The 11304-nt window shown below is 40.9% G+C and overlaps 1 protein-coding gene across 2 annotated transcripts in view; it reads right to left on the bottom strand.

The window, feature by feature from the left end:
• Nucleotides 1-11304, bottom strand: part of LOC122563057 (guanine nucleotide-binding protein G(t) subunit alpha-2) — a 61418-nt gene that overhangs the window by 19734 nt on the left and 30380 nt on the right. For both annotated transcript variants that reach the window (XM_043716408.2, XM_087973489.1), the window contains exons 3-4: nt 8841-8982; nt 6559-6716 (exon numbers count right to left, since the gene is read on the bottom strand). In XM_043716408.2, the coding sequence (XP_043572343.1) occupies nt 6559-6716; nt 8841-8982 (300 nt within the window). The remainder of the gene's footprint in view (nt 1-6558; nt 6717-8840; nt 8983-11304) is intronic.

Below are 11304 nucleotides of genomic sequence, written 5' to 3'. Positions count from 1 at the left end.
TTATCTCACATTGCTGTTTGTGGAACCATATTGTGAACAAATTCACTGCAATATTTTCCTGTATCAGAGCAGTTACGCTGTTCAGAAATACTTAAGTGGCTGTAAAGTGCTTTGGGACATCTTAAGGTTTATTTTAATTTACTTGTGGGAGATGGAGATTACTGGCTGGGCCAGCATTTATTGCCTGTCCCTTGTTGCCCTTGAGAAGGTGTGATGAGGTACCTACTTAAACGACTGAAGTCCACATGTTTCAGGTAAGCCCCACAATATCCTGATGGAGGGAATTCCAGGATTTTCACCCAGCGACAGCACAGGAACAGAGGAACAGGATGGTGAGTGGTTTGGAAAGGAACTTAGAGTTGGTGATGTTCCCATGCATCTGCAGCCCTTGTCCCTCTAAATGGAAGTAGTTGTGTGTTTGAAAGGTGCTGTCTAAAGACTTTCAGTGAATTTCTGCACTGTACCTTGTAGATTGTACACACTGCTGCTGAGTGTCAATGGTGGAGGGAGTGGATGTTTGTGCCAATCAAGCTGGCTGCTTTGTCCTGGATGATGTCAAGCTGCTGGAGTATTGCTGGAGCCGCCCACATTCAGACAAGTGGGAGTATTCTATCACATTTCTGACTTGTGCCCTATAGATGATGGACATACTTTAGGTTATGAAACATAGTATGGAAATCAATGTTCTTTCTTGATGCACAATAACCTATTTTAATTCTCTGACAGAATGAATTTTCCCAAAGCACAGAAATGTAAAACACCTCCAGATTGGGAATTGAAACTAATTATCTTTTAAGTTAACATCATTCAAAAGTGATTATATTATTACTACCAGCACGTGAGTGAACTATTGTGAAAGAAAATTGTTAAAATTTAAAAAGGTGAACAATTAGAAGTAATTTAAAGGAAGTGATTAAACCTCAGCTCATTAGAGTAGATACATTATCCTCTAGTGAGTTATATCATCGCAAGAGGATGATTCCAGATATGAGATATAGGGGAGAGCATGATTAGTTGAACCAAGATCAGGAGGATACTTCAATGTAAAAACAAAAATGTTTTTAAAGTTAAGAGGAACATTGACAAAATTAATCTAAATTTGTAACTATGTTGAATGTTTCCAAAACCATGTGACGTATATTAAAATAAGAAAGTAAGAATTAGATACAGCAGTCAAAAAGAATGTTTTCAAAGAAGAAAGTAGTTGTAAACTCAGTTTCCAGGAAGTCAATTGAAGGAGATAGTTTTAATTATGTTCATGAATAATCAGATATATTGAAGAATCAGAAGGGATTGAAAGATTGAAGGAGGTGGCTAATACCACTCTTTAATGAAAAAGGGCCTGGTGCTTTTGTGCTGAATATCATTTTCCAGATCATGAAGTAAATGTATTCGTCAAACTTCTCAAAGGCAATTAGAGCTGGGCAATAATTGAAGCTTAACCAGTGATGTCCACATCTCATGAGCGAGCAATAAAAACTTATGATTCCACAGTTAAACGTAATAACAGGTGCTAAAAACAAAGGGAATCATTCCACTTAAGAAAAGATCTTATAACTTTAAGACATAAATTTGAGAGAAAAGGTTAAATTCACAAGAAAAAGGCACATTGCGTACAATAACACTAACTGGCAGTCTATTTCCTACTCTGACGTGAGAACATCCTCAATACTGTTACAGTGTAAAAAGGAAACCACATGGGTTCCGACTATGAAAAGATGTTTACACAACTCATGCTTAATTAAACCTTATGTACTTACAGCATCGTCCCTTGGGTGCTATGCATTTGGGTTCACTTGCTTAAGTAAGCAACGCCTAAGTGCACATTACAGCTAACCACTATTAGGAGAGGTGTTGCACTTCACACATTCAGCTGTGCTACTATCAAAAGTCATTATGATCAGTGACCTGATCCTGCCACTATGGAATAAAAAACTTAGTCTGAAAAGAATTTCCAAAACAATGCCAATCAACTTTCAAAAGCTGATTGGAGGCAGATGTTCGCAGGTAAAGGGACGGCTGGAAAATGGGAAGCCTTCAGAAATGAGATAACAAGAATCTAGGGAAAGTATATTCCTGTCAGGGTGAAAGGGAAGGCTGGTAACTAGAGGGAATGCTGGATGACTAAAGAAATTGAGGGTTTGGTTAAGAAAAAGAAGGAAGCATATGTCAGGTATAGACAGGATAGATCGAGTGAATCCTTAGAAGAGTATAAAGAAAGTAGGAGTATACTTAAGAGGGAAATCAGAATGGCAAAAAGGGGACATGAGATAGCTTTGGCAAATAAAATTAAGGAGAATCCAAAGGGTTTTTACAAATATATTAAGAACAAAAGGGTAATTAGGGAGAGAATAGGGCCCCTCAAAGATCAGCAAGGTGGCCTTTGTGTGGAGCCACAGAAAATGGGGGAGATACTAAATGAATATTTTGCATCAGTATTTACTGTGGAAAAGGATATGGAAGATATAGACTGTAAGGAAATAAATGGTGACATCTTGCAAAATGTCCAGATTACAGAGGAGGAAGTGCTGGATGTCTTGAAACGGTTAAAGGTGGATAAATCCCCAGGACCTGATCAGGTGTACCTGAGAACTCTGTGGGAAGCTAGAGAAGTGATTGCTGGGCCTCTTGCTGAGATATTTGTATCATCGATAGTCACAGGTGAGGTGCCGGAAGACTGGAGGTTGGCAAACATGGTGGCACTGTTTAAGTAGGGTGGTAAGGACAAGCCAGGGAACTATAGACCAGTGAGCCTGACCTTGGTGGTGGGCAAGTTGTTGGAGGGAATCCTGAGGGACAGGACGTACATGTATTTGGAAAGGCAAGGACTGATTCAGGATAGTCAGCATGGCTTTGTGCGTGGGAATACATGTCTCACAAACTTGATTAAGTTTTTTGATGAAGTAACAAAGAAGATTGATGAGGGCAGAACAGCAGATGTGATCTATATGGACTTCAGTAAGGCGTTCGACAAGGTTCCCCATGGGAGACTGATTAGCAAGGTTAAATCGCATGGAATACAGCCAGAACTAGCCATTTGGATACAGAACTGGCTCAAAGGTAGAAAACATAGGGTGGTGGTGGAGGGTTGTTTTTCAGACTGGAGGCCTGTGACCAGTGGAGTGCCACAAGAATCGGTGCTGGGTCCTCTACTTTTTGTCATTTGCATAAATGGTTTGGATGCAAGCATAAGCGGTTCTGTTAGTAAGTTTGCAGATGACACTAAAATTGGAGGTGTAGTGGACAGTGAAGAGGGTTACCTCAGATTACAACAGGATCTTGACCAGATGGGTCAATAGGCTGAGAAGTGGCAGATGGAGTTTAATTCAGATAAATGCGAGATGCTGCATTTTGGGAAAGCAAATCTTAGCAGGACTTATACACTTAATGGTAAGATCTTAGGGAGTGTGGCTGAAAAATGGGACCTTGGAGTGCAGGTTCATAGCTCCTTGAAAGTGGAGTTGCAGGTAGATAGGATAGTGAAGAAGGCGTTTGGTATGCTTTTCTTTATTGGTCAGAGTATTGAGTACAGGAGTTGGGAGGTCATGTTGCAGCTGTACAGGACACTGGTTAGGCCACTGTTGGAGTATTGCGTGCAATTCTGGTCTCCTTCCTATAGGAAAGATGTTGTGAAACTTGAAAGGGTTCAGAAAAGATTTACAAGGATGTTGCCAGGGTTGGAGGATCCAAGCTACAGGGAGAGGCTGAACAGGCTGGGGCTGTTTTCCCTGGAGCATCGGAGGCTGAGGGGTGAACTTTATAGAGGTTTACAAAATTATGAGGGGCATGGATAGGATAAATAGGCAAAGTCTTTTCCCTGAGGTTGGGGAGTCCAGGATTCGAGGGCATAGGTTTAGGGTGAGAGGGGAAAGATATAAAAGAGACCTAAGGGGCAAGTTTTTCATGCAGAGGGTGGTACGTGTATGGAATGAGCTGCCAGAGGATGTAGTGGAGGCTGGTACAATTGCAACACTTAAGAGGCATTTGGAAGGGTATATGAATAGGAAGGGTTTGGAGGGATATGGGCCGGGTGCTGGCAGGTGGGACTAGATTGTGTTGGGATATCTGGTTGGCATGGACAGGTTGGACTGAAGAGTCTGTTTCCATGCTGTACATCTCTATGACTCTATGACTCTATTTATGAAACGATGAATGAATACATTCTGCTGTCCTTCAGACATCTGACATGCTTTACATTTATGTCTCAAATATAGATTTAGAAATGTTAAGTGTAATGTGGCTAATCAAAATGGTTCAGTCAGGTTGGATTCAACTTATTCCATACTATCCTGGCAAATCCAATGTATCTCCCAAAGTTAGGATCAGCTATGCCTTCCCAAGCAATTGGGTTGGTTTATAAGGCTGAGCTCTACCTCTTGCACAATCAGATAAAACGTACGATGTGAGAGTCCTCACAAACAAGGAGTAGGCCATTCAGCCCCTCAAGCCTACTCCAACATTCTGTAACTCTACGGCTGATCTGATTCTAACCTCAAATCCGCATTCCTGGTGTAGTGATTGAAATGAAGTCAGCCAGGTGGATCTCAGTGAGTATTAGTTCCCTGACTGGGGCTGTTAACTTTGGCCAATCAGGGAGCCTTGGCTGACAGATATAAACAGGATTCTCCTCACTCTAGGGACTGGCTCTCAGCTAGCTGGTCACAGTCCACGTGTAAATAAACAGCGATTTGGTGATGCGATATTGGTCTCTGTGCCACCTGGCCACCCCAATTCAAGTATCTTGCTTAACAAGAACTCTGTGGGAAGTTAGGCAAGAGGATTGCTGGGTCCCTTGCTGAAATATTTGTATCATCGATAGTCACAGGTGAAGTGCAGGAAGACTGGAGGTTGGCTAACATGGTGCCTCTATTTAAGAAAGGTGGCAAGGAAAAGCCAGGGAACTATAGACCAGTGAGCCTGACATTGGTGGTGGGCAAGTTGTTGGAGGGAATCCTGAGGGACAGGATTTACATGTATTTGGAAAGGCAAGAACTGATTATGGATAGTCACAGTGGCTTTGTGCTTGGTGAAACATGTCTCAGGAATTTGATTCAGTTTTTCGAAGAAGTAACCAAGAGGATTGATGAGGGCAGCAAGGTAGACGTGATCTATATGGACTTCAGTAAGGTGTACAAAAAGGTTCCACATGGGAGATTGGATAGCAAGGTTAGATCTCAAGGGATACAGGGACAACTATCCATATGGATACAGAACTGGCTAAAAGGTAGAAGACGGAGGGTGGTGGTGGAGGGTTGCTTTTCAGACTGGAGGCCTGTGACCAGTGGTGTACCACAAGGATTTGTGCTGGGTCCACTGCTTTTCATTATTTATATAAATTCTTTGGATATGAACGTAGGAGGTATTGTTAGTGAGTTTGCAGATGATACTAAATTTGGAGATGTAGTGGACAGCAAAGAAGGTTACCTCAGAGTACAATGAGATCTTGATCAGATGGGCCAATGGGCTGAGGAGTGGCAGATGGAGTTTAATTTAGATAGATGTGAGATGCTGTATTTTGGAAAAGCAAACCAGAGCAGGACTTCTACACTTAATGGTAAGGTCCTAGGGAGTGTTGCTGAACAAAGAGACCTTGGAGTTGGGAGGTCATGTTGCAGCTGTACAGGACATTGATTTTGCCGCTTTTGGAATATTGCATGCAATTCTGGTTTCCTTCCTTGAAACAGTTCAGAAAAGGTTTACAAGGATGTTGTCAGAGTTGGAGGGTTTGAGCTATAGGGAGAAGCTGAATAAGCTGGGGCAGTTTTCCCTGGAGCATTGGAGGCTAAGGAGTGACGTTATAGAGGTTTATAAAATCATGAGGGGCACGGATAGGATAAGTAAACATGGTCCAGAATTAGAAGGCATAGGTTTAGGTGAGAGGTGAAAGATATAAAAGGGACATGAGGGGCAACTTTTTTAAGCAGAGGGTAGTGCGTGAATAGAATGAGCTGCCAGAGGAAGTGGTGGACATGGTACAATTACAGCATTTATAAGGCATCTGGATGGGTATATGAATAGGAAGGGTTTAAAGGAATTTGAGCCAAGTGCAGGCAAATGCGACTAGATTAGGTTAGGATATCTGGTCGGCATGGACGAGTTGGACTGAAGGGTCTGTTTTCGTTCTGTACATCTCTATGACTCTATGAGTCTAAGAACCTATCCACCTCTGACTTTAAAAATATTCAAATACTCTCCTTCCACTCCCTTTGCACAAATAGTTTTGAAGTTTAGTTCCCTCTGATAGAGAAAGAAACTACATAATCTTTGTTTTCAATGTGTGGCCCTGATACTTAAACAGTAACCCTTAGTTCTACATTCTCCCATAACAGGAAACAGCCTCTCTACGTCTGTTACTACTTGTCATGGAAAAGCAAAAGCCAATTTTGAGTTGTGTACAGCTGGGGTACTGGGCCATTAGCTGTTCCAGTAATAACGGAAGGGTAAGGCATCGCCAATTGCTTCCTGATGAATTCACAGTTATCCATTCTGAGTAAATTCCTGTTACAATGTAAGAAAAAGAAAACATTTGCCAGACATTGCCATTGTGTTGGGACATACTAGGAGGCCGAGTCATTGAGCTGATACTCAGCTGCCCTCTCGAAACAGGCCTGAACTCCAGAGTCTGTCCACAACTTCTTTATAACATCCACCAGTTCCTTCGGCATGGTTCCCTCTTCAACAGAATCCACAAGATTAAAAAGCTGCCTCCCAGCTTCCTGGCAACAAAAACGAGAACAACATCATGAGTTAGAAAATTGGAGAATGTAAATGACCATTCCCAGCTCAAGAGTCACAGTGGTAATGTCCCTATCTCTGAGCCAGGAGACCGGGGTTCAAGTCCATGCTGCTCCAGAAATGTGTAATTACATCTCTAAACAGGTTCATTCAAAACAAAAATGCATCATTCCCAGCGCTGTTGATATCCAGAAGGATCATTTATAGTAAGATGGTCCTTTCCAACCTGAAGTCATTAACATGCCTTTTAGTTATGCAAACAAAACACAGGCCACTTCACTGTCTAAACTGGCCCTTGCGACCAGAGGAATTCACCACTGACTACTTGAGAAAATATAGCCAGAGGCTTTTCCAGCACTGTAGTTGCTAAGAATCCTCAATCTTATTTGAACTCTCAAATTGAAGACATGCCCTTTGGGGTCTGTGCTCAGTTCAATTGTGTGAAGTGTTTCTTAATTCTTTGGAGTTTCTTATAACTAGGACTAGTCAATATGAATGTGGAATAGAATCATAGAACTTTACAGTATACATTCAGCCCATCGTGTCTGTACCGGCTCCAGAAAGAGTTACAAATTCAATATGTGTCAACATTATAAGAAAGTGGTTGCATGCTAATTGTCACTATTGATCTATTAGGATCATGTGTACTTGGACCATATTCAGCATTATCCAGTCAGACATTAAGCTTAAGTGCTGTGGTAACATTCCAAAGCTAGCACCTGCATGAAATTTAAGTGTATCCTGTCCAGTGCTAAGATATTCAGAAACAGATTGGAAAGGTAGAGCCAGAATGTGCATTTTCTTCCACACAATGCGGAAAGGAGTGACTGGGGAAATCAGAGCAGTGTACTTTCTGACTGTGAGAGTTGAGGCACGAACACACAGACTGGGATTTTTCCCTTCCTGAAAAGCACTGGGAAAATAATGGGAAATACGATAAGTGGGATACCCACCCTTTTCCCATCACCTTAGCAATTAATGTCTGGATGGAAAGGCCCATAGTTGGCTAAGACACCCTGGCACAGGTTAATGACTATTTAGGGCCTCATCAGACTTGCACTGCATTTAGTTCAGGTCCAGGCAAGGTGAGGAATAGCTAAATGAGAAACATGTGTGGGTAGGCGGTCTGTTTATAGTTAGGGAGTCCCTCAATTTGTACCAATTTAAGAGAAGTAGTTAGCATTGTAGTAATGTCACTGGACTAATAACCAGAATCTCAGACTAATGCACTAGGAATGTAAGATCAGATCCCACCGTGCTAGATGGTGAAACTTGTATTTAATAAAATTCTGGAATTAAACACTAGCTTAATGCAGACCACTGCTGATTGCCGTAAAAACCAATCTAACTAATGTCCTATTCTGCTGAGTTTACCTGGTCTAACCTACATGTGATTCCAGAATGTATTTGACTCTTAAATGCCCTCTGAAGTGGCCTGTTAAGCCTTTCAGTTCCCGGGTAATAAATGCTATTAAAGTGAATTAAAGAAAAAAACAGCAACACTGTCCAGGGGAGGTTGGAGAGCCATCCGTACGCCCTTGCTTTGGACGCCTACACCAACCTTAACTTGAAACCCAAAATTACTCCCAAACCAAGCTTTCACATCTCTGGTCCCCCATCTGAGGCTCCAGAGGGTCATGTCCCAGTTGCATACAGACATTAATGTGCTGACGTCTGGATGTGTCAAACTATGATTGGTCAGCAGTTCCAGACAGGATGTGACTTCTCATTCCAGCTTCATAATTCTGGCAAAAAAACCTAATGACAGCCAATCAGCTGTCTGGTTTAGTCCAGTGGGTTCCCTGAGAAAGGGAAGCTAGGGGTGGGGGAGGGAGGTGATAGTTGTTCCCACCCTCAAACTCTCTGGCTTTCAGATGTGGTCCAAAAGGAGAAACATCATGACCACAATGTTCAACGTTCATGTGCATCATAAAGGCCTGTATTTATATAAAGCTACATCATGCGTTCTGTAAATTTTGTAAAAATGCTATATGATGTTCAATATATTGGACAATTCTTGCCCACTTACATTAGAACATTACTTAGGGCACTGTAGTCTTCAAGGTTCTTCTCTATAAAATATTTGAATGAGAATATATACTCACCGCATTTGCAGAGTCCCCATAATCGATTCCAATGGTGGACATGGCACGAATGATAGCCAGGATAGACTGCAGAATGTTGCCATTGATGATGGAAATAAAAGCTAAACATTCTTCCTTAGTATAACCATCCTGATGAATGATTCTACAAGAAAAGCCAACATGCTCTGTAAATTTATTGAGCAAAGGTATGGTTGTTTCAGCTTCCTGTTTTGAGCTCCTCGTGCTAAGCTTATGTTCTAATGAGCTCTGATTGATCAATGGTTCTGTCTATGTGAATTCTCATCAATATAACTAATGCTTCTCCACAGACAATATGTTTTGGAACTATGATACTTCCTTTGGAACGGAGACCCTGCATCATAATCTATGTTGATTTCACAATCTGCCTTCTTACTTGCAGCCTGCATTCTTTCTCCCCTTATACAGCACCTAAGAACATAATAATTAGGCCTTCGAGCATGCTCCACCATTCAATGACTGATCTCCCACCTCAACCTAGGTCCCTCAATCCCCTTGGTTTTCAGAAATCTATCAAACCAGCTTTTGAATATAACCAACATGGTTATGTTGGGTATTGGACTCGAAGCATTAGCTCTGTTCCTCTCTCCACTGTTGGGTTTCTGCTATCAGACCTGCTGAGTTTCTCCAGCACTCTCTGCACTTGTTTCAGATATAAAGCATTAAAGCATTTTGCTTTTATTTGAGAAATTTGCTTCATTCTCTATATCGACCTGAATTGTGTTTCTTTTATTGTTTTTTCTGTAAACATAGCCTTGGCTAAAGAAGGATTGTAGTTTGGACCTCTTAACTTTATTTTGTATTTACTACTTTATACTGGCAAAAACTGTAATGTTGAACTTTTAACTTATTTCCTTGTTTTTCTATGCTTTACCTAAGATTTTGTAGCTAGGTTCCTTGTATCTCAGATAACGCCGTGAATGGCCACATTGCAAACTTTTTACTGACTTCCTGTACTCTTTTACTTGAGTACACGTGACAATAAAACATAATTCAACTTCTAAAAATAATTCTAATGGTATTTTAGTTCAAAGATGATTGATGCATAGACCCAGGAAATAAAGAAGTTATACAAATTAGCGCTGTCATTTATTATCTTTGTTTTTCCATTTGTCTCTCATTCCTAATTGCCCCTGAACTGAATGACCTTGCAGGCCATGTTAGAGGGCAGTTAAAATTAAACTACATTGATGTTGATCTGGAATCACATGTAGGGCAGACCAGGTGAGAATGGCACATATGCTTGCCCAAAGAACACTAGTGGAGCAGGTGGGTTTTTCACGACAATCTATGTTAGCTTCATGGCATCACTACTGAGACTAGCTTTATCTTCCTGATTTATTGACTGAATTTAAACTCCACCCGTTGCCTTGGTGGTTTTTGCATCTGTGTCCCAAGAGCCTAGCTCACTGGATTACTAGTCCAATGATTTTATCAATACATCACCACCTCCCTGAATCCTAAGGCCTAAGTCTTAACATTCCACATTAATTTGACAACACAGTTATTCATCTGCAAGCAAAGTTGAAACTCTCATGAACAGAGATATTCCATTAATAATTTTCACTGCAAAGCAATTATTAAATGTACTTTTATCCCACCATTGCCAAGCCTATCTATCAATATTTGTATCAGGATATATCTTGGACTGAAATGATTTTTATGTACAGAGATGCTTGTGTGTATTCTTACTTATATTCTCTACAGCTTCAAAGAATGAGTGGCGCATTCATTGAACTTTTAAATATTCTTTAAAGGTGGATCCAAAATGGATGTTTCTCCTGATGCATTTTGGGAAGGCCACTGGAAACATCTATGGAATGAAGGCAGGCCATCAAGCGAAGATGAGGAGACTAATAGTTACATTTAAGTGGCACCTGGATGGGTATATGAATAGGAAGGGTTCAGAGGGATATGGGCCAAATGCTGGCAAATGGGACTAGATTAATTTACCTGGTCAGCATGGATGAGTTGGACTGAAGGGTCTGTTTCTGTACTGTACATCTCTGTGACTCTATGGTTGTAATAGTGAATCTTTGGAATTCTCTAGCACTGTAGAATCTTAGTAACTTGGCATATTCAAGCAAGAGGTTGATAGATTTCTGAATACTAATGGCATTAAAGTATGTGTGATAACACAGGAAAAGGGCATTGATGTAGATAGATCAGTCATGATCTAGAACAATAGAGCAAGCTTGAGGACTGAATAGACCAATCGTACCTACATTTCTATGTTCTATGTTTCAATAACATTTTTAACTGATAGTTCAAATCTCTGTGCAGTTAATAGTTAAATCTAACTGAGAGTGAAGCTGTATGAGACTCTGTGTAACTGTGAATTAGTAATTTGAATTCTGTACATGTGGGAGGAAATGTGCACTTACAGTTCACTGCAAATCAAGTATGAATGTGTTGGTAGTGTGGATGGGAATGCTGTCTCTGCAGC

The sequence above is a fragment of the Chiloscyllium plagiosum genome, unplaced genomic scaffold (genome assembly GCF_037043375.1).
Source record: "Chiloscyllium plagiosum isolate Xiang-an unplaced genomic scaffold, Cpla_swu_hap1 HiC_scaffold_26, whole genome shotgun sequence".
NCBI lineage: Eukaryota > Metazoa > Chordata > Chondrichthyes > Orectolobiformes > Hemiscylliidae > Chiloscyllium > Chiloscyllium plagiosum.
Note: the sequence above shows the minus strand (reverse complement) of the source record. Positions and strands in the feature narration are given on the sequence as shown.